The following is a 23,687-nucleotide window of genomic DNA, read 5'->3' on the forward strand; positions in this document are numbered from 1 at the left end:
TATCCACTGAACTAGGTGTTTGTCTTCACCTTCATCACCACCATCATCATCATTATCATCATCATAATCCCATTTTGCAAACGAGAAAACTGGGGCCCTGAGCTGCTTACTAAGTTTTTAGCCTGAGGTCTCGGAGTGCAATTGACTCCAAGCAGGAACTTGAATCCAGGTTCCTGACTCCAAAACCAACTCGTTACCTGGGCAACAGAGCCTCCCTTCCTCCTGCAGTGCTGGGGTGGGCAGAAATGAACTCTGTTCCATGTGGTCATGAGCTCCTTCTCCCTGAGGCGCCACTAGGAGTCAGGGGCAGCTACCTGACTGGCTTCTGGTGGTGAGAAAATTGCCTCAGGTTTGGCCATTGCCAATATTTATTTTTCACTGTCCCCCTGATAGCGCAGGTACCGTCGTCACTCACAGCCCTGTACCTTGAGACCCAGCCTTTGCCAATATGTCGAAACAACTGCAAACAGCCTCAGCGTGGTGGAGGCGTCCTCGGCCCCCAACCAGCAGCTGGCTCTCGTGGGCAGGAGGAGGGAACCTGGCCCAGCATGTGGGCAGCCCTGGCTCCTCAGACACTAATTTCCCACAGTGGTAACTCAGATGTAACCCTTTGGGGCTCCTGCAAAAAGCATCTTTAAGTCCTTGGGCCAGGTTTCTCTGTAGGCCAAGCTTTACCCACCAAGAGGTGGGTCACCACAGGGCCCCCCAGTGCTGACCTGACCTCAAGAAAAGGCCAAGATTTCACCTTGCTTCCCAACTCTCTGACTCCCTGTTTGCTGCTAGAGGCCGGCCTGAGGAGGGCCATCTGCAAGGCAGCCAGGGGGTGGTGAGGAGCCTGGCTGGTCTTCCCTGCCCCTGCCCACTGAACTCAGGTAGTGTTTAGGGCAGTCCAGCCAGATGTGATTAAATGGTTGGCTACGTGTAGGGAGGGAGACCCTGGGGGAAGAAGGGCACAGGGCCAAATCCCAAGGCGGCCCTGGGGCACCCTTTGCCCTGTCAATCATTAACAGAAGCCACCCCATGACAGGCAAAGAAGGAGAAAGTCCAAGGGGGTGGCCTGCCCTCCTCCTGGGCACCATCCTCTAAACGCACCAATCCAGGGCCTTGTGGGACATGAGATCATGACCCCCGGTGGAGGGGGTGTGTGCAGAGTCATCTAATCCAACTGGTCCTCTCTCAGGCCCCTGCAAAATCTCCACAAAGGCCAAGGGAGACAGGAACTAACACTGTCGATTTGCAGTTACTATGTGCTAAGGACCATGCCAAATGCATTCAGCGTGCGAGCCTATGACATGGTAGCGAAATGCAGTCATGGAGCAGGCCTGCCTGGGTTCAAAGCCTGACACTTCTAACTGTGCGACGAATGAGTGAACTTCTCCACACCCCAATTTCTCCATCTGTAAAATGGTGGTAGTACAGAACTTCCTCTGAGGGGTCACTATGAGCATTTAACTAGTTAACACACGTAAAGTTCTCAGACTACCTGCACTGATGAAGAGCCATCATTGCTGTGGTTCACAGTCACCCCTCAAGATACAGATGAAAAATTCAAGATTGAGTCATTTGCCCAAGGTGCAAACTGGCATAAGCAGAGCTGGGATTTGAACCCAAGTTGAAGGGCTCCAACCTCCATGCCATAGAAACTTCCTCAGGCCGTGACCCCATCTGCCCAGTAACTGGTGCTTTGTGATCCAGTTGGCTGCAAAACCCATCTCATGTCTGCCTCCACATTCTCCCAAATGTCCTCCTTTCACCAGAGTGACACTGAGGTACAGCAGGCTCCCAACCTTCCTCCCGAAAATGAGGCTTCCAGACCTAAAAAGGTAAATCATTGCTCAGTGGCCAAAAGAGTTCATGTCTTTGAGCTGCTCCGAGGGAAGAAATTTAACCAAAAGCCAGACCATGAGTTGCAGGGCCAACAGCCATGGTCCTGCCCAGCCAGGACAGACCTTGTAAAGGCCCCCCAGAGAGAGATGTCCCAAGGTCCAGAGCAGGAGGTGGGGAAGTAGGCCTCATGCCCCAGGAAGCTGGCTGACAAATGCAGGCCTGGCCTTTCCTGCCCCACTTCCCTCTGTGGAGGCCTTACTTCCAGCTCTCTCTGCATGGCTCCCATCTCCCCCAGCTGTAGAGGCGCCCATGGAGGTCCCCCGCCAGCTCTGGGCTCACGTCTCCCTGGATTCCCTGCCAGCCTAGAGCGCAGGACTAGGGCTGCTGCTGCTGAGGCCTTTCATCACCTAATATCCTGGAAAAAGCATGGGCCTAAAAAGATTCTGCTACTATATTTCCCAAGTAGCTTTGGACCTTGGTATCTCTTCTACCTTTAAGATCTATATGGTAAAAAATCAGGTTCTTGTGGTGACCATGCATGGGCCTGGGCGGCCTAAATCTCAGCCTGTGTGAGTTTCCCATGGAGACACTTAGGTGGGGTGAAGGGTCAAGTCCTGGGGACAGAAAGCTTCCCCAGGCCATAGGGAACCTCACCTCGCCTTTTCAGCCAGTGTCTGCACTCCAGGGTCTCTGGGAATCAATGCTTCCATCTTTGTTATCACTCAAGGGACTGACTCCAATGGAGGGAATTCTGGGCTGGTCAGTGGATATGCTCAGCCCTCTCTGAACCCAACCGGTGTCTCCATGAGCTGGGGAATTAGAAAGATACCTGCCACATGCTCAACTACTCCTACGGAAAACAAGCTCAAGGTGCACTATTATATGTCTTTTTGCTTTTAGTCAGAGAGGAAGCTCACGTGTCCCCACCACCACCATCACCACCCACCGCAAATACACACACTCATTCCCTCCTCAAGAGACAGGAGGCCTAGGTTTCCTCCAGACCCAGGAACAGCTGCTCTTCCCCCTTCTTCCACCACCAGCCCCTGCCCTGAAAGAGGTAATAGTCCCTTTTTTCTACCTCACGGCCCTGCCCTCCAGCAGGCACCTGCTGGCCAGGGAAGGAAGAGTCGACAGGGTGCCTAAGGTAGGTCTCCTCCAACCTCAAGGATAGCCCTGGCCCAGCTGATGTCTGCTGCAGACCTGCCTGCCTCGGGAGAGTCCGGGTAGAATTCAAGTGGAAATTCAGCTTACTGCCCAAAAATTACTGAGTGCAAGGAACCGAAGGCAGCTAGGCCTCAGATAACAATATCCATCTCTGCCTCCTCGGAAAGAAAACCTCCCAAGAACCAGACTCAGGATTTTCAGAAGGATCCAACCTCTCTCTGGCAGGCAAAACATCCCCTCTAAGTGGTCACCTGACATCGATCAGCTGGGGTTCCTCTAGCCAAGTAGACCTCACCCTTCCCAAGATGACGGCCTACCTATTCTGCATGGCATCAAGGGTACAACGAAGACTAAGGCGGCAAGAACAGATGACTTCCTGTTACGCTGGCCATTTTCATACCCCTTCCTTTTAACAGTCCTCCAAATACAGAAGCACATGTTGGGTCCAAGTGAAACCACCTCTGCTCCCAGCCCCCTGTGACTGAGCCCCTCACCACCCTGGAAGCTCCTCTCTGAGCCTGCAATTGTTCATCATACCCACCCGATAAGTGTTATGAGGCTAGGGCTTCAGGTCAATTTCCTGTGGGAAAAAAAACAAGCCTGGCGGGACCTCCCCGGCGGTCCAGTGGTTAAGACTCCACGCTTCCAGTGCAGGGGGAGCGGGTTTGATCCCTGGTCGGGGAATTAAGACCCCACATGCCAGGTGGCGTGGCCAAAAAAAAAAAGCCTGGAAGCACCCAAATAAACGAACACACTCAAATCCAAGTTTGCTGGAATGCCACGTGCTACATCCCCCTCTTCACCATTTCAGCACCCCCAAACGTTACCCAAAGGAATTAAAGACCACAGGCTAGGCAGAGAAGACAGTAAGCCCCCGTGCCTCAGCTCTCTGAAGAACCTTCGAGGCTGCAAGGGTAGGTAAGGCTGGACCCTTGTCAACAACCAACAACAGGGCAGATAATACAAATACAGGCTGCTTTGCAATAAACCTCTACCCACCCCCTCAAAGCTCAGCAGACTTCCAGCCTCAACCAAAGGAACCAGCCATTGGTTTAGCTGTAAGGATGAGAAATCAACCAATGCCCCCCCCCCTCCTCCTCCCAGCACCTACATCGTCTACAAAGCACAAGCCTACAGGCAGAGGGAAAAACCACAAACCAAGCAAAACCAGTTTCACCATCAATTTCTTGAAAAAATGGGTTTATTGATTTTTAAACTGCAAATAGTCGTTACAAAAAGTTTTTTTTTCTTTTAAATAAATTCACACAAAGAAAGAGAAATAGAAAGCGACGGTAGTGACCAGCAAGAGGAATAATAATTACATTCATCTTAATGTGTGTGTGCCAGTTCTGTTTGCATTAACATTGGAAAACTCCAAAACCTGGAATCCAGAACCTCAAATCTGCAATCGGAATGTCTAGAGATGGGCACGTGAAGTCAAAGGGTTTCTTTTTTTTTTTTTTTCCCTTTTAGAAGCTATACATTAAAAGTTGTTTTCCTTCTGTACTGTCACAGAACTTTTACATACATTCTCAGTCCTAGTTGTGAAAGGCCAAAAGAGAAAGAAACTCAATTTGCAGTCCAACACAAAGGGGGGAAATTTCTAAAATAAATAATCCAACAGTTTTTTGCATTTTTTTAAATTAATTTTTCATTTTTTTAAAATAAAATAACCAAAAAAAGTGTAAAGTTACAAAAAATGTCGTTGAAGAATAATATATTAAAACTGTGGAAAAAAAGGAAAAAGACACGTCACAAAATTTTAAGATTAATATGAAGATCATAATTTAACATAAAAGAATATATTCTATGGATTTGTCATCCCGATAAATATGAACAAAATTAACAAAAAAAAGCATAGTTTGGCAATAAATACGTTTTGATAAGTTAAATAAGCTTTTTTATATTGATGTGCAGTGACAAGCAAAATTTTTGCTCTCCAATTTCTGAAGTTATATGAAGTTTAAAACCCAGGGAAAAAAGCATGGCGTGAGTGCTCTAAGGATAGACCTACGGTATTCTAGAGCAAAAACCATTAAAGCTACTTCTACAGGAAATCGTTTTACACAGATATTGTATGTGGAATGAATACCATTAACTGCTCACCCCTTACATGTTTTTTTTAAGCTTTACTCTCATTTTTTTGTTTTTTCTTTTAAGATGTCACATACGAACTGGGGAACTTTAGCACCAAAATCAAGTCTCTCATAGTCCATCTAGCTTCCCCTTCCTCCCCACTTAAAACAAAAGAAAAAAAATTAAATCACAAAGTCCCACTTATGTCACAATCTTCATCCGCTTTTGCAGTCTTCCTTCCTGCAGACCTACACGAACCCAGGCAAGATTAGTCAACAGAGGTTCAGGTCGGGAAGAAAAAGGTTTTGAATGTCAAGCTAGGTTTCCCCAAAAACCCAAGTCTGGCAACAACTCTCCCAAGGCGGGTGCGGGGGGTTACTGGGGAGAGGGGAGAAGGAAGTGTGTGGGAGACTGGAATCAGGAAAGGTGCAGTTGTGTTGCCAGTGGAGGGAGCTGCTGGTTCTAAGTCCCCCCTCCCCCGCCCCCCCTTCCCCTCCCCCTCCCCCTGGGCAGAGGCTCCGGGGAGGCCCACGGGTGCCCTCTGGCGCTGAAGAGGTAATGTAGTCACAGTGACAAAGTTAGATCACAAGGCACTAAGTTGCTTCTGTAAACTGTTACTGCTTTTTCTTTTGTGATTTGGCACTTAAGGCTTAAGCTGGAAAAAAACGCATCTACTGACAAATATGGGACTTGTCTGTTATGCATGGTAAGTGGGCTATAAAATTGAGGTTGGGGGGGGGGTTCTAGCCAGAAGAAGCTATTGACAAATTGACTTGTCCTTATGTTGGGGAGGAGGGGCGTTTAAAGAGGGGGGAGGGAGGGGGCATTCCAAGGTCCAGGGGGAAAGGGGTTGAGCTTAACCTTGTTAATGTAGGGGTTTGTCAGGAATCGGATGGGTAGGGAGGGAAGGGTAGGGGATGTGGGTGCGGGGTCGGGGGTGGGGTGGATAGGCGGTGGGGGGGGGGGGTCCCTCCCTACCCTGGTTTAGTCATCTGAGATGGAAAGTCTGCTGAAAATGGGCAGGCGTCTTGAGTTGTCCAAAGTGGGGGAGTCTGAGCCACTGTGGCTGCTGCTGGAGCTGCTCAGGTAGCCCTCCTGGTCCGAGAGAGAATCCTGAGGGCTGGGGGGAGAGTCAAACATGTGAGGGGACTCAGACATGGGCCGAAAGAGGAAGGTGGTTGGGGAACCACCCCCCGGCAGCCCCATGCTAGGGGCAAAGAGGCTCGCCAGCTCCTGACTGGAGAAGGCGAAGGGGTTATTGGTGCCATCGGGCAGGGTGGGCGAGCCCAGGAGGTCATCGGTGCTCAGGATGGGGGGTGGGGTGATGGACGTGGGGCTGTCCAGCAGCCCCGTGGCAGCGGCGGTGGCAGCGGCACTGGGAAACCCAGCAAAGCTAAAGCTATGCTGGAGGCGGGGACGGTCAGCAGAGAGGTCCCGGGCCCCGGCCAGGGCACGGCGCTCCTCAGCGTTGTGGATGAAGTGGCAGCGGGGCCCATACGGGCAGAAGCCGATGGTGTGGAAGGTACGGCACAGCTCCGTCTTGTACTTGGGGTGGCGGGTCAGGCTTCGGAGCTCGTGGATGCCGTGCGCGAACTGGCACTTGTCGCCGTACTTACAGGCTCCGTTCTCCTCGAAGGGACGGCACAGCTCCGTCTTGTAGCGGCTGGAGTTGACCTGGCCGCTCCCCGGCTGCTTCTGGGTGGGCAGCAGCCGCTCGCCCCCTTCTGAGAAGGAGCGGTCTCGGAAGCGGCTGTCCCGAGAGCTCAGAGCTGGAGCTGGCTCGCCCTTGAGGCTGCTGAGGAGCTGGTTCTGGTGGAACTTGGAGCTGGGCAGGGTGACCGAGTGCCTCCGGGGGAAGCCCCCACCGGCAGGGGTGCCCACCGCCTTCCTGTCCAGCAGGCAGCCCCCGGCACTGGGAGTACTGTAGTTGAGCATCTTGTTACCCTGGAGGAGAGAGAGAGAAGAGAGACGGCGGTTAGTGACAAAGGCCATCCGCCAGGCCCAGAAGGGTACCCACTAAGGGCAGCCCCCTCCACGATCAGAAATGCTCCGTCTCAAAGGAACCCGCCATCCCCACCTCTGCCCTGGCAAACCCCTCGCCCTCTTTCTCCCATTCAACCAGCCAAGAGGGTTTACTCTGGCCCCAGGCATAAGAAGTCACAAAATTCCTGGCCTGTGTGAAAAAATTGTTTTACACATGCACCTACTCCACGCCGATCCCTGGAATGCACCCTCATATCCTGTCCCCAAAGCTACCACTTTCATCCATGAAATCCAACTTCTTCACCTCCCAAATAGATGCCTGCGTTGAAAATATCTCACACAACTCACAAACTCTCGTTTCCCACCCTCAGGAGACTATGAGCTAGGTCTCCTTTTAATCAGTCCCTGCCTAATTAACCGCCGCCCTCCCCCCAAACCTGGCCTAAGACTCTCAACTTCCTCCTTCAGAAGCATTCCATTCCTTTGGCAACAGATTTCCAGACTGCCTTTGCTTTACCTTGCTGATGGGAGGGGAGAGGGAGGGGCAGGAAGAGAAATCCCGGATTGGCAGGGGGGTGGGTTGGCAGGGAGAGGGATGTGATTCCCGAATACAAAACTCATTGCCCTGTGCTCCCAGAAGAGGTGCCTTCTACAATGATCTCTCCCACCAGTCACTGCCCACCCCACCCCCTCCACTGGGAAGATGCCTTTGCAGTTAGTCTCCTGGCTGCAAGAGCACGCTTGGATAAGAGCGCCAGTGTTTAATCTTTAACGCAAAGCTGCAGGTGGGAAGGAAAAGGAAAGCACCAAATCCCCCCAGCCTCCTCCCAGTCAATAATGGATTTGGGGGAGGGGGGCAGAGGCACCAAAGGCAGGTCTCTGTTCCAATGGGACCCTATTCACCTGCCCAAACTGTACCCAAGATTTGGAAAGGGTGTGAGCAGGGGACCTGGGAGTTGGCTCCCAGCCCATGTGGGTGTCATTGTGCGATTTCTAAAGTTGGTCCCTTAGGATCAGCTGCGGGGGATCGGGAATCTGTAACAGCAACCACCCCACAGAGCGGATTACAGGAACCAAGTTGAGAGCCTGTTCCCAACAATGAGGTTCATTTAAAAAGTCCTGCGGGGGGAGGGAGCCAGAGAAAGAGAAATAGATCAAAGAGCGGGAGAGCCAGGAAGAGAAGGAAGAAGTGCCGGGAGAGTTCAGGCAGCCGCCAGGGCAACAGAAGTTTGGGAATGCGCAGGTAGGGAAGGAAGCTGAAATTCAAACTTTTTTGATGTTGCTCTTCAGCTCCAGGGTATCCCTGCACCCCAACCCTGCAGCCCTGGGGCCCTGGCAGCTGCACGGACTGGAGAAGCAAGCTGGGAAAAGAGAGCAACATGACCCGACGTGTTTAAAAGCAGGCAAAACACTTTAGCAATTAAAAGTAGCCTAGCAGCTTCTCTCTTTCAAATTGGGGAGAGGGGGCCAAAGAACTTGAACATCCACAGGCTTCTGTTATGTACGCTTAAACGGCACTCCTGGAATATTCCGGATTTAAAACTTGCTTTTTTCCACACCGGCTGGCAAGCTACACGGCTTGAGGGCCTCATTAAATCCTTCCTCGCCGAGACCCTTGAGCTCAGACCGGCATTTTGTAGTCGTGTCCCCCCATCCCCTCCATATCGAGGAGTCGCGGTCCCTCAGAAAACAGGTAAGCGGGTGAACCCGAGTCCCACTCTCACCCCAAAGTTTGCAGCACGATCGGCTATAACAGAGGAAGCCTGGCTGAGCTGGGACGAACTTAAGTCCCATTGCAAACTCGTTTGGCAACATCCTTTGAACCACAACTCTTGGCCTTTTCTCGCAGATTCCCGGCCTCTCCAGACCAGAAGGGGAAATCTCCCAGCAAAACGTCATCCCGAGACTCACTTCCCCGAGGGACCCCCACCTCCCGACCCACAGTCCGGCAATGGGGCTGGAGAGACTCGAACCCCTCCCGGCAGCGGCGACACCCAGAGCGCGCACAGGGAAACCGAGCAGACTCGCGAAACCCGGCTCAAGAGCAGCACATTATGGACGAAAGAATCACCGAAAACTTGCCCCAATGCTAGTCAATGCCCCGCGTCCCCCAGACAGCCCCACGCAAACTTTGCCCCCCAAAACTCTGGTCTCCGGATTCCCATGTAATCCCCGCCAGGAACTGTTGAAACTGAAAGGGTGGGGAGCAGAGAGTCAAATTCCTTCAAACTGAGGGGGGAAACTGGGGCGGAAAAAACAACCATCTCGCCTCTCCTCTTCTCCCCCCTGCGTTCCCAGACCTAAACTTTCGGGGGTTCTTTTAGAAGACAAAAGAAAAAAGAAAAAGACTTTGAAAAGCAAACGCTCCGCCCCAGTTTACCTTGCATAAAACTTCGCTCAAGTCGAAGATGGTGGCAGACACGAGGGTGGTGGTCATCCTGGGCGCTCGCACGGGGCAGGGACGAGGATCTGGTGTGCCGTGAAGGTCCCGGTGCGGGGAAGGCGCAGCCTCCGGCTCTCCGGTCTGGAGTCCCACACGCCTGCTCCCGGCGCCCCTCGCCTTTCTGACGCTCCCGGGCTGCGGCGCGCGAAGCCCAATTTATATAAGTTTCAGATTTGGTGGGCCGGAGGGGGAGGAGGAGCTTTAAACTTATTTAAATGAGGAAGAGGAGGAAAAAAAGTTGATTGACACTGAAGTTGAATCAGCCCTGCGGTCAAACTCTGGGAAAAAAAAAAAAAAAAAAGAAACTTTCGAAAGGAAGAAGGGGGAGGGGAGACGAGGAAAGAAGGCGAATTAAAAAAAAAAAAAAAAACCACTGCGAGCCGCGCACAACTTTTTTTTTCTTAAAGAGGAAAAGTTTCGAGTCCGCTCGCTTGGCTACCCCGCGCTGCAGGCGCCCTTCTCTGGGGCCGCGCGCCCCGCAGTGGGGGAGGGGCGCCCCCCTTTTGTCAGCCTGCGAGCGCGGCTCTGTGACATCACTCATTCCACCCTCTTCGGGGTTCTGGTTGTTGTGTTGTTGTTTTTTTGTCGGGCAGAAAGGCGGGCTCGACTTTCTCTTTTTACAAGCGGGAGCAGAAACCAGTCCTTAGCGCCGGGGCTGCAGTTCCCATCTTGAGCTGATCTCCCTTGAAACTTCTCCAAGTTGCCGCACAACTTAACTCTTTTCCCGAGTTCTTTTCCGCACTCGGCTCCCCTCGGCAAACCCCAAGGGGAGAGGAAATTGGAAATAAGGGGCGCACAAAGCGTTCAAGCCTAGGGTTTTGTTTTTTTCAGGGGCGAAGGTGGGGGTTGGGGGAGGAGGATTAGGGAGACTTCCCGCCCCCCCCCAGGAGGACCCGGCCTGGCGCGGGCGAGCACCAAGCGGTTTAGCGCGCCGCACGCGTCTCCACTCGCGCTCGTTTTGCAGCGGACACTCTCCGAGTGTGGGCAGGAGCAGGGGTGGGAGAGCGTCGCGATAAAGACCACCGTCCGGGCGGATTGTTTGGGTGTTTGTTTAATTTTTACTGGAGTATAGTTGCCGGGTTGTTTTAACAGGCCTCCTTGTGGTATTTATTTCACGCATCAATCTTTAAATATTTTTGTAAAGAAAACCTAAATCCTCATGAACGCCCCTAATCCCCACACCCCCCCCAAAAAAACAGCCAGCAACGCACGATTTTCCCCGCGCGCTCCGAACCATGGGCCGCGCCGAAACTTCCCCCACCAACACACACACACACGCACACCCCCTAGATGCCAGAACAATGAAAAAAAGTTACTTTGTTAAGAATGTAGGTAAAGAGATGGGGGCAGGCAACACTTTCAACTTACTGTTGCTTCTCCCCCGCCCGCACGGGAACGGAACATATGGCTTGTCACACTGCGCTGTTTTGGCGGGATGGGGGGAGGGGGGTGTGGGATCCTCGAAACCGAAAGGCCCTGAATTATCACTCTTTTGAAAACTGGAAAGAATATATTTATTTAATGTTAGGTTCGGATGCCCCTCCACCCACCCAAATAAAAAACTGTTGACGTGTCCCCCACCGCCCCCTCGGTCTCCGCCGGAGTGCTGGAGTCAAGACCGAGGTGGAAACCGCGGCGCTGCGTTTCTTTCCTGTTTCCCCGCGTGCCCGGCCGCCTCCTCGGCCCTCGCACGTTTCTTCCCAGCACTCGAGGCCGCCGGGTCTGTTATGAAACCCTGTGCACTGAGTGGCTAAGAACGGGTTCCATTGCGATGTAATTAGGTCACCCCATTATGAGCACGTTTCTTTGAAGAGGTCGGGGCGGGCCGAGCAGAGCGCTGGAGTCACACTCTCACCACCACCCCCCCACACATATTTTTACTGCATTTCTTATTTGTCAATAAATTTGGCCGGGCAAACCCAGAAACCTTCCAAATCACAACCGTTTTAGGAACCTGTTGTTTTTCACCTTCGCGAAACACACAGCTTTGGCTGCAGCCACAAACCTATGTGATCCCCAGTCCGGTCTGCTTTTATTTGTCCCCTCTGGCTTAAATTGATGGCCCCCATTTTTAACCCGGCTGCTGCCCCTTGCTTTTCTTCTTTTGCTGTCCAGCTGCCTGTTGCTTTCCTCTCCCTGCTCCCATTTTTCAGCTTTTCTTTAAATCTGGCAAGCGCCAGAAGGAGAAATAACTTCCATCCACCTTAATTTAAATCATTCAAATGTAGGTTTCTTTCTTAAAGGGCTGTTTGCTCACTCCCTTCGCCGCCTCGAGAAGGAGGGGTTGGGGGAGCGGTTTTGTGCAGTTTCTTAGTGATGAGGTAATGAGTTCCAGATTTCAGGACAGAGTAGGGTGCGCGTTAAAACCACAAGGTTTGTCTGCGTCCCGATGTGAAGCTATTTCGGTTTTTTGATTCCCCCACTCCCCCAGCAAAAAAAAAAAAAAGGCCCGTTGGTCTTTAACTCTGGAGGGTTCGCGAAGCTCTGCTGGGGGGACGAGGGAGGGGCGGAGAAGTGGGGGTGGAAAGCGAGGGGGAAGGGGTCCGGAGCGGGCTGGGCCCAGGGCGCGTCCCGACCCGCACCCGATGTCCCCCTCTCCGGGCGGCGCCACTTTCCCCCCGCGGTTGCGGGACCGGCCAGGAGCACCTTGACACGGCCTGGGCGCCCCAGTCTGGCTAAAGAGTCTTCCTCCCCCACCCCCGGAAAGAGAACGCCGATTCCTCGAATTTCCTCCGTTTCCCAACTCCCGGAGGGCGCTCCCCTCCCCCGCTCCCAGGGGCGCGGGCTCCGCGGGCGGCGTCCAGCCTGGCCCGCTCGCTCCGGAGTTGTTTACCGGCCCCACCGACCGACCGGGTTTGTTCCAGCTCCCGGAGCCTGTCTCTATAATTAAACTCTTTTTTTAATTGTCGGGTTGCAACGTCATTTCAGGGACTTTCCAAGGGTGAGGGAGCCGGCCTCCTTAACCCTTCGCTGACCCGGCATCCGCGCCGCGGCGGACCGGGGAGCAGCGTCCCGCCGGGCCGAGGAGGGCCAGAGCCGGCCTGCCCCCGCCCGGACGTGCTCGGCAGGTGCCCGGTAGTGGCGGGAAAGGCTACGAGCCACGACCCGGGCCGGAAGCCCGACGGGAGGCGTGCGCGGCCCTCCCCCGCCTCCTGCGCTCAGCCCTAGGGTTCCTCGCCCGCGCCGGGCCCGGAAAGGCCTCCCCTTCACCTGCACGGTCTCTTCCGAGCGGGAGGCGATAAGCCAGCCAGGTTCGCCGTCCCAGGCCCGACTTCCGGGCCCTCCCCGCTCGCGCGGAGACGGTCCCCTTGCGAGGAGGGTCTAACCAGGTATTTTTGGCTTGGGGTTGTTAGGTTTTGTGAAGGGGGAACGTGAAAGCCCTCGGAATTAGGGAAGCGCTATGGATGTATTTACCGGCCAGTTTGGGCGCACCTCGCGGCAGGTGAGGGTGTGGGGCGCTGGGCCACTGGCCCCTGGAGGGCCAGGCCTTGTCACCAACGCCCTCCAGGCACTCCTTTCCCAGAGCCCCCTCCTGGCCCTGCCATTGTGGAGCCCTGCGATGTTGCGCTTCCTCTCCGCCTTCAGGTCATTTGCAAAAGAACCCAAATTCTTCGGATCGGACCCCACCCTCTGCTACACGAGACCCTGGGACAGCGGCAGGGTTCCTGGATTAGAAAGAGGGAGGACGGGCCAAGTGCTGCTGGAGAGTTACCTGGTTCAGATTCAGGTGTAGTGCTTGCGGAATGCAGATTCCTCAGCCTGGACCCAGGCCCAGTGAATCAGATGCTCTGGGGTGGGGCCAGGAATCTGCATTCCTTGTAAATTTCCTGCTCGTGACTCAGTCACCAAGGTTTGAGAATCAGTGGTCCAGGACTTTGAAGCTGGGCCGTTTTGGATCCAAATCTTGGCTCTGCCATTTTCTAGCTGTGTGACTTTTCAAGACACTGACCAAAGCTTCTAAAATAGGGATAATAATTCTGCCTAAAATTGGCCAGTAAAGTGCCTAGTCTCATGTCTAGCTGAGCCCTTGTATATGCCCAGCCATTGTATGTAAACTAAACCATTCTTGGGGCCTTATTAAACTATGAAACAAATTCTGGGTGTATTCACTTTGCAAAAGGATTCTTCAGTATAGAGGTCCATGAAATGGTCAACTGACAGCTTTGATCCGATCACTCTGTGACCCCCAGACCCAGCTCTGGACAAGGCAGGCCCCGAGGCCTGGAAAGGGGGAGAGGGCACTGGCCCAGAGCCTGGGGAAGAGCAAGGTGAGTCAGGATGAGGTGATGGGGATCTGCTGCCCAACTGAAAAACACCTGATTGTTGCCACAAATATTTCTGAAAACTAGATCACTGGGGCCTGTTGATATCCAGTAAAAGCCAGACTCTTCTTTCTCTCAATATCCTCAAGCCCCTCGTAGTGCTTAGTGGGCATGGCTCAGCTGCCAGTATCCTCCAAACCAGCCACAGGCTTCAAGAGAGGGCAGTTGACGTCTACTGTAAATGCAGCTCTGCACAATGTCAGGAACTTCTGGGGTACAGCTCAGGGAGCCCACCACCTCCTGCTAGGACTGAGAGTCCAGCCCCAGGGCTAGCACGGCCCTGGGGGCTCTCATTGCCTGGCAGTGAGATACCTAAACCCTCCTTAGGTCAATTGTTATAACACTTTCCTGACAGAGATGTTCCACTATTCCATTAAGTTCTCAGGCGAGCCCACAGCTGCACCCCACCCCACCCTGCCTTCCTTGCCTGGGCCTGCCTAGAGACACAGGATAGCGCGTGAGCTTTGAGCCACCTAGACTTTGATGGGAAGCCCAACTCTGCTGGCTGGTTACCAGTTGCACAACCTCGAGCAAGTCACTTCACCTCTGGGATGGTCAGGAAGGTGAAGCCCTTTCCAGACAGTGCTTACCTCAGAGAGCCACTTGCCCCCAGCCACTCCAAGCTGCTAGCAGTTGCTGGTGGTTGCTGCACACCCCTCCCTGGGGCTTCCTTTTGCTGGGGCTTCAGGCAGCTCCCCAGCAGGCAAAATGCCTCTCTCCCAGTGGTGCCTTGCAGCCTGCAGCATTTTATGGAAATCACCTGTTTACTCCCCACTGGACTTTGAACTCCTCAGGGCCGGGGCTTCTATATTACCTGGAACTCATGAGTAGAACTGCGTAGGTGGTCAGTAAATTTTTTCGATTTGCACTGAACCCTTGCTGTTGAGCCCATTCGGACACATTGGTCACCGTGAATCTAGCAGCAGGAGTAGAAGAAGGAACTGGCAGAAGTTCCAGGGGTGGCAGGAAGGGAGGGCTTGGGCTCTGCAGGAAGGGGGGATGGCAGCCTTAACACTGGGATGTTCAGAGGGCCAGAGCTGGTAACTCAAGGAGGCTGGGCTTCCACAGTTCGCCCAGGGCATGTTCTGTGCAGCTGTTAAGAGGCACTGGAATGAGCACTGGTCTAGGAGTTAGGAATAGGATCCTGGAGCTATTCTGCCTCCAGTTCAGTGGGTCATTTCTCTAGTCTGGTCTTCAGTGTTCTGAGATACAGATGGAAAGGGTGGACTAGGCTGGTGGTGCTCAGACATCACTCTGAGCAGAATTATCTGGGGAGCTTTCAAAATGATGAAGATGCTAGGTGCCAGGCCCCACCCCACCTCCAAACATTCTGTTTCAGTTGGTCTGAGGTGAGGCCCAGCATTTGTATTTTCTAAGCTCCCTAGATGACTCTACTATGAAGCCAGAAGCACTGGATTTGGTTGTTTTAGAGCAGTGGTCCTCCACTGGGGGTGATTTGCACCCCAGTGAACATTTGGCAACGTCTAGAGACATTTTTGGCTGTCACAACTGGAGGAGAAAAGGTCAGTGCTATTGGCATCTAGAAGGTAGAGACCGGGGAAGCTGCTAAACGTCCTGCAATGCAGAGGCCAAGCCCCCACACCCCCTCACCACTACAAAAAATTATCTGGCCCAAAATGTCAATAGGACCAAGACTGAGAAACCCTATTTGAGATGTTCTTTTCAAGATTCCTGTGTGCCCCCAAAACCCCCTCTTTTCGGCAGCCCAAGTAATTTTTTTTCAAAACCTGGATCTGATCTTGTATTACAATTGCCTAAAACCCTTTGCTACCCATCCCTTTTAGAATAAAAACCAAACCCTTAGTCTAGCGTAATCAGACTCTTTTACTGCTCCAGTCTTGACTTTCATACCCCTTCCCCTCCCCACCACCATCTCTCCCACCCCTCCAAGGTACTCCCTGTGCTCTAGTCAGTTTCAGATGAAAATGAACCATCCTTCCTCCTGCCCCAGGGCCTTGACACATGCCATTTCTTCTATCTGATTGACCTTCCTTGGCCCCAAGTAAATTCTAAGTCATTCTTTAGTACCCAGCTCAAGCATCACTTCCTCAGCCATTCTTGGCGCCCCTCCCCCCATCAAGGCAAGGTATCTGTCTTCTCTCTTCTGTCTTCATGGAATATTCATTTCCTTCAAAGTAGTTATTTCAATTTGTGAGTTGTTTTTTTTTAACTATTTAACATACAGTAAAATTGACCTTTACTTGGTGTACAGTTCTATGAATTTAAACGTGTGAATAGATTTACGTAACCACCACTTCAATCAGGAAACAGAACACTTCCATCACCACCCCCCGCAAAAAAAAACAAAACTCCCTCACGCTCTCCCTTTGTGGTCAGACCCTGCCCATCCCTTACTCTGGCAAACCACTGATCTGTTCCCTATACTGTCATTTTGTCTTTTCCAGAATGCCATATAACTGGAATCATACAGTCTATATGAATTCACAGAGCATGATGCCTTTGAGATTTATCCATGCTGTTGCATGTATCAATAGTTCATTCCTTTTAATTGAGGAATAGTATTTCACTGTATGGGTATACCACCATTTGTTTATTCACCTGTTAAAGGTCACTGGATTAGTTCCTGTTTTTGGCCATTGTGAATAGAGCTGCAGTAAACACTTGTGTATAGATTTTTGTGTGAACGTAAGTTCTTATTAAATAAGTAGGAATGGGATTGCTCGGTCGTATGCTAAGTGTATGTTAAGGTTTTTTTTTTTTTTAAACTGCCAAACCTTATTTGAGAGTGGACATACCATTTTGCATCTCCCACAACTATATATGAGAGTCTCCAGTTGCTCTGAATCCTTAGCAGCACTTATAATTGTCAATATTTTTTCTTTTATCCACTCTAGTAGGTGTGTAGTGGTATCTCATTGTGGTTTTCATTTGCATTTGTCTAACAGGTAATGATATTGAACAACTTTTCATGTGCTTATTTGCCACCTGTATGTCCTCTTTGGTTAAATGTCTGTTCAAGTCTTTTGCCCACTTTTTAATTGGGTTGCTTGTTTTCTTACTGTTGAGTTTTGAGAGTTCTTTATATATTCTGGATACAGGCTCTTGTTGAATAAGTGGTTTGCAAATATTTTCTCCAGTCTGTACCTTATCTTCTCGTTCTCGGAACAAAGTATCTTTCACAGAGCAAAAGTTTTTAAATTTTGATGAGGTCTAACTTATCAGTTTTATCTATTATGCATCATGCTTTTGGTGACACATCTAAGGACTCCTTGCCTAACCTTAGGTCATTAAGATTTTCTATAGTTTTATGTTAGATCCATTTGGAGTTAGTTTTTATATAACATGGTTTAGGTTGAAGTTAAATTTTTTTTGCCTATGCAAGTCTAATCCCAACACTGTTTATTGAAAAGAGTACCATTTTTCTATTGAATTGCTTTTGTACCTATCCAAAATTCAATTGGCCACATTTGTATGAGTCTCTTTATTCTCTTCTGTTGATCTGTGTGTCCATTCTTCGCCAATACCACACTGTCTTGATTATCATAATTTTACAGTAAGTCTTAAAATCAGGTGGTATAATTCCTCCAACTTTATTCTTAATTTTCAAAATTGTTTTAGCTATTCTAGTTCTTTTGCCTTTTCATATAAATTTCAGATTCAGCTTGTCTATAGCCACAAAAAACTCCTACTGGGATTTTTATTGGAATTGCATTAAGTCCATAGATCAATTCAGGAAGAAGTACATATTTACTTCTTTACTATTGTGTCTTTTAATCCGTGAACATGATATGTCTATTTAGGTCTTCTCTGATTTCTTTAATCAGTGCTTTGTAGTGTTTAGCACACAGATCTTATATACATTTTGTTAGATTTATACCTAATATTTCCCTTTTTTTTTGGAACTAGAGTTGGGCCTTGAACAATGCAGGGGTTAGGGGCACCAACCTTCCTCACAGTCAAAAATCCACGTATAACTTATAGTTGGCTCTCTGGAATATGAGCAGTTCCTCATATCCATGGTTCTGCATCTGCAGAGTCAACCAACCTCGGATCACGTAGTACTGTAGTATTTACTACTGAAAAAGATAAGTGGACCTATGCAGTTCAAACCAGTGTTGTTCAAGGGCCAACTGTATTGTAATTTTTTATTTCAGTTTTCAGTTTCTCATTACTTGTTTATAGAAATACAGTTGATTTTTGTGTATTGACCTTGCATCCTGTGATCTTACAAAAGTCACTTTAGTTTTAAGAAGGTTTTTTTGGTAGATTCCTTGAGTTTTGGTTTTTTATTTTTTTAATATAGAAAATCATGTTGTCTGTGAATAGGAATAGTTTGACTTCTTCCTTTCCAGTCATATGCATTATATTTCTTTTCTTGCCCTATTGCCTTGTCTAGGACTTCCCCTATGATGTTGAATAGGTGTGGTGAGATTGGACACGCTCACCTTGACCCCGATCTTAAGGGAAAGCATTCGATCTTTCACTATTAAGTACGATATTAGTTGCCGGGTTTTTGTAGTCATCTTACTTTTCGACATCTCTCTTCCCCCCAGCATGTCTGCTCCAGGAGCAGGCTCTTCCTGCTCTCAACTCGACCGGCACAGTGCCTAGCACACAGTAGGCCCTAAATTAAGTAATTCTCTACTTTGGCAACTTAGCCAGCAATAACCACTGTCCTGTGACAGACAACAGAGGGGACTGGCTGAACACACACAGACATCGCAAAGAATAATGTTACAATAAATATCCCAACGGGTCCAACTAGGCAGTGGCCCCATCGAGTTGACTATTTTAAGCTGTACAGCATCTGTAGATCGGCTTTCTAGCAAGCCATACTGTGTCAAAGCATTTATCTATGAGGAATAGATGACTGCTGTACAATAATTATTTTAGATCAAGAGCATTCCATTCTCAAAGGGAATTTAAACAAAAAGCTCTCAGCTCTGAAAAACAGGGGCTTTCAGAGTAAAGAGTCCCACTGCTCTGAAATCTTAGGCCCTCAGACGGGTGGGGTTGTTTCGCTAAATTTATTTCAGCCGCTTATAGAAACAGAAGGGGGAAGCGGGGGGCGGCTGCTTGCACACCAGCCCTGGCTCTGGAGTATTAATATCTGCCGGGTCAGACTTTTATTTGGGTTTTCTTTTACCTTTTGGGGGTGGGGAGGCAGGCAGCAACAGGAATATCTCCCAGCAGCACGTCTCTGAGCTGTGGTTTCCTACCTTCCTCTCTATACATTACCTGGCAGGCCAGACCCAGCGCACCCCTCCCCTGCCTCACCTTGGGATGGCCCTCTACCCACTGAGTACCAAGCACTGGGCCAGGCCTTTTACTTTTTGACAGCAGCTTTCCTCCCAGGCCCAGAAAGAGTCTGAGCTCAGAGAGAGACAGACAGATTGAATCTACGTGTCTACTTTCTCGCACAAGTATGAGTGTAGGGAGAGACTAGGGCCTCTGTCCCAGGCCCCCATCAGGACCGCCCCCCCCCACCCATTTGCACCCCCAGAGGCTCCACTACCTGGTGAAATCCAGGCCTTTTTATCCCTGTCTTCCTTCTCCTCAGGCTCCCCAAGCACCAAACACACATGCCTCATAGTACCCGATACCTGAACACTGTCTTCTGTCACAACCCCCCAACACAGAAAAAGGAGTTAAATGACACCGCCCTGTCTCTTTTTAAAACCTGTCCCTGCGCTGCATTTAGAATTATCTGTAGGGCACAGGTTAATTACCTCCCACAGACATGGGGGAAACTGAGGCACGGGAGAGGAGGCGGCAGCAGGTGACCTGCACCCACTGCAGGTTAGGTGAGACTAGTGTCCACCAGCTGGCCCCTGGAGGTTCCACGGAACCCGAAAGCACCAGAGAAAGGCAGGGCCCTGTGTCTGGGAGCTCACGGCTACGCGGCTGCAGCTGTCTTGAGGGCAGGAAGAGGAAACACACACAAGGAAGCTAAAAAATCTGCTGGGCTTAAGACTTGAATAATTACATGAGAATATGGGGAAGCACCTCACACAGTGCCAGGCCGGTGGGAACCCAACAAATGGCAGCTTGATTCTTTGGCAAACTCCCACTTCCTGGGTCACCAAGTTAGGTGGGGAAAGAGGCACCTGTCCTCTCTACTCCCCAGCCCCCGGGTAGGTTGGTGGGAGGGAGGATGGCCTGGGGTGGGAGGTGGGGAGAAGCCCAATATGAAGATTCTCCAGCTCTAAACCAGGGGATCTGCTTCAGCGAGGATCAAGGGTACAGCACTTAACTTGTAAACTGTAAAGTGCCTGCAGGTACACTAAGTTCCTGTTTTGTCCTAGCACCAGCCAGCTTGCTTTGAAATTATCCTCCAGCCCTATCCAGCAAAACCCAGCCCAGAGAGGCACAGACCCCGCCCTCAGGAGCTGTCCCTGTGAGAAGCAGGACCCACCGTCCCCGCCAGAGCAGGGACCAGACAACTCTCGGAGGGGCGCCACACAGGCAGCCAGCAGAGGAGAGGATGGGTCTTTGCCACAACCCTGTGACCTCTTTAGAGTTGAGTTTCTCCCGCCAACTGCACCCTCCTCCCCAGAGGGGGACCACGGGCCCCCAAACCAGGGCCTGCCCTTGTCTGACCAAAGGCAACCAGATCTGCTGCAGCTGTTCAGTAAGAGAACAAGCTCTCCCAGAGACCAGCGAAGCAGCTGGAGAAAGATTCCTGCCAGCCCGGGGGTGTAAATATTTATACAACGTGGTGCGTGGGAAGGGGGAAGGCAGAGAGAGGTGGCAGGAACGAGGCGGCACTGAGACCGCAGATTGAAGGAGCGTGTGCTTTGGGCTCAGGTGGGAAGGGCAAGAGGCTGCCGGATCCTAATCCCCACCTAAATTCCTACATCAGAGAGGCCGGGTCCTCGCCCCCAGCCCTCCTCTAGAATTGAAGGGAGAACTTAGAAGAAAATTCATCATCTATCCCCTCATCATCCCTCCTGTCTAGGTTGGCCCTCTATGTAGGGAAGGAGGGAGGCTCTGCCTTGATAAACCAATTCTGCGGGGCCCAGGAATCAGGGCCTGGGGGCTCCTGGGGCTATGGTTCTAGGGTCTTGAGGGATGCTAGACCCAAGAGTTGGACTCTAGGACTGGAGGCTTAGAAAACATAAGGAAATGATAAGCAAAATATAAAATAAGCAAAGATTTCTCTCAAGCTTTGATATAGTCAACAGTCTTTTCTAAAGTGGCCCCGGAGATTGTGCATTGATGAAGGAGGAGGAATGGATGGGACCCGGCAAGGGAGCAAGGTGTGGAGAAGGCGAGGGGGCACTTGATGGCACTTCCAGAGAAGCACGTGGCCACCATCACCACAGGGCCTAGGCGAAGGCAGCGCAGCCCAGTGGACGTCCACCTGGCGCTCTTGGGCCCCTCCACCCCAGGGTGCAACTCAGCTGCAGCTGTGCCCCTGGCGGAGCAGTGACACATCCACCCCTCAGCTGGGCCCGCTAAGGACTCAGCCAGCACCCAATGGCATTGACGGCCCAGGGTGGGAAGCCAGCCTGGGCCAGGGAGGACAGCCAGATGGACTCCAGTTGATTTGCCTCAGACAGCTGGGCAGCAGGGCCAGGCCGCTCCCACCGCCTCCCACGCCACTCCACACAAGGAGGGGTGCGGCTGCAACTTCTAGGATTTCTCTGCCACCGCACCCATCAAGAAGTGCCACCTGCTTCTATCGGTACCAGACCTGACCCTCAGGGCCTCCCACAGATGGGGTTTGTGTTGCTCCCAGTGGCCAAGAGCCTTTAAGACACCTCGCAGCTATCAGCCTCTTCTTGCATTCTTCCTGGGCCCTCAAAACGCCCACTGGCCAGGGGTGAGGGGCTGTTGGGAAGGAAGGACCTTCCACTGGAAAACTGCCTCAGTCTCCCCAGCAGACAGCTCCAGATGCCCAGGCTGGCTTCGGCCAGAGACCGAGGATCAAAGGATCCCCAGACTTCCCCCAGAGGCAGCCCCCAGGCTGCAAGGCCTCCCACCTACAGCACAGAGCTTGGCAAGTGATACATTCCCCATGGGGCACCTCCCCTGAGCCTCAGCCTTTCTGGGTGGAACCTGATGAGTCCTCCACCTGTCCACCGAGAAGGGCTGATTCCATCGCCTCCCTGAGCAGTGGGGCCCAGGCCCACACACCGTGGAGGAAACACCATCTGCCCCCAACCTTCAGCCCAGGCCTGGCAGACGACGTCAAGCCGCACAGAGGGAGAGCAGCACTGCCCCAGCCCACTCTCCAGAAGGAAGCCCCTCTTCCAAGGACCCCGGGGCTGGGGGAGAATCTGCAGACGCCCAGGTCCTCTTCTGCCACCGTGGCTCTGCCTGCCGGCTGTGGCCTGCTTCTTGCCAGCACTGCTTAAACAGATGAACAAGAATTAAAAGCCTGTGTGGCCCGAGGAAAGCTTTAGGGGACAGAACTGAAGCCGAAGGAAAAGGAACAAGAACAACAACAACAAAAAACGATAAGAAATGGGAGAGGAGGGAAATTCAGGAAACAGACAAAATAAACCATCCGGGAATCCAGATGTAGAACAAGGAAAGCCAAAAGAAAAGAAAAATTATGCTAAGAAGGCAGAGTGGGGTGGGAAGGAGAATTGAGAATGAAAAAGAAGAGGGGGGAAGATATGAATACTCTGAAAAAAAAAGAAGAACGTGAAAGCAAACAACACCAGAAAAAAATTAAAAATAGAGACCCAGGAGAGAAAAAGAGACAGCAATGAATTTAAAACAACTGCTTTGACCCTCAACCAACCACAGTCAGGAATGTTCTGAGCCTTACTGCTTTTTGTGGATTTCAGACTCTTCCAAACACTGAGCAAGGACAGTCCTAGAAAAGCAAGCTTTCCTTCTTGCCCTTGTTTTTCCTACAATTCTCCCAATTCACCCCCACCATTGGTCTTTTGCAGAGTGAGGGCTGATCTTCCTGGGGCAAGGCCAAAAGCCAGTCTAGTTCACTGCAGAACCTGGTGGCTTCCATCATGCTGTCTCTGGAGGGCGCACTGGAGAATCTGAGCAGAAGCGTTAGGTGTGATGGAGCTGGGTCATCAGTTCTGCATCTTCCAGGGAGCTCTCAGAGGACCAGGGCTAACCCAATCCACAGACCCACGGTTCCTGGAACAACAGGGACTCATGGAAGATTGGTATACCCAACTCTAGGCAAAACTAGAGGAGTCCCAGCAAATGCAACTTTTGGAAACAATGTTGACGATCTAAATTCATCTCCAGACATTCTGAAGGGGACCTAATGATAGCCACAGTTTTCTCACTGCCATGGTGGGCAAACAACTTCTGGAAGTTTGCCTTCACTGCCTAGTGTCCATAAACCCCATGAACACTTACAGAAGACACTGGTTCCTCTCCTTTTGTCTGTCTGGCCTCTTGATTCTGCCTTCTGTTGCTTCCCTTTCTTCTGTGACTCCGCCAATGCCTCTCTCCTCTGTGTCTGCTTTGGTTTTTCCATTTCCCTTAATGAATCAAACCCACCTCTACCTACTCTTCCATTTCTCTAGGGCAGCAGGAGTTGGGAAAAAGCTGAAACAAACCAAGGCAAAATCAAGAAGTAAAGGAAGTAAAATGCGAGTGAATTTATATAGTTTAGCACCCAGCTTTTGTGCCCAGGCTGTCCGCGGTGGGTGAGGCAGGCTCCCCATGGACAGGGGTTGAGCCTCACCAGGCCACCTAAGACGGCTCCTCCAAAGTTCAGCCAAGGGAAGCCACACGGGCTGAACTCTGATTGACTGAGGCAAAGGAAACTGTGCCCACACCAGCCCTTCTCCCTCGAGAATTCTTAAGTACCTGCCCCTGATTCTGTACATTCCGAAAGTCACATTTTTCCAAGTATCAACAACTGAGAGATGTGACAAAATGTACAGAAGGGCTAATATCTA

At 51.2% G+C, this 23,687-nt stretch overlaps 1 protein-coding gene across 1 annotated transcript; it reads right to left on the reverse strand.

The window, feature by feature from the left end:
- Positions 1-4,177: 4,177 nt before the first annotated feature.
- On the reverse strand, positions 4,178-9,648 carry ZFP36L1 (ZFP36 ring finger protein like 1). Its single transcript, XM_007184346.3, has 2 exons — positions 9,434-9,648; positions 4,178-7,014 (listed from the first exon to the last, which is right to left on the reverse strand). Exons 1-2 carry the CDS (start codon positions 9,488-9,490, stop codon positions 6,055-6,057), a joined length of 1,017 nt encoding a protein of 338 aa, XP_007184408.3. The 5' UTR covers positions 9,491-9,648; the 3' UTR covers positions 4,178-6,054.
- Positions 9,649-23,687: the final 14,039 nt, after the last annotated feature.

This window comes from Balaenoptera acutorostrata, chromosome 3, assembly GCF_949987535.1.
Source record: "Balaenoptera acutorostrata chromosome 3, mBalAcu1.1, whole genome shotgun sequence".
NCBI lineage: Eukaryota > Metazoa > Chordata > Mammalia > Artiodactyla > Balaenopteridae > Balaenoptera > Balaenoptera acutorostrata.

Excerpts from the sequence above, each read along its gene's own strand:
- ZFP36L1 (XM_007184346.3), bottom strand. The coding sequence starts at position 9,490 with ATGACCACCACCCTCGTGTCTGCCACCATCTTCGACTTGAGCGAAGTT. Across the intron at positions 7,015-9,433 it reads TGAGCGAAGTTTTATGCAAG|GGTAACAAGATGCTCAACTA; the intron begins GTAAACTGGGGC and ends TCTCTCCTCCAG.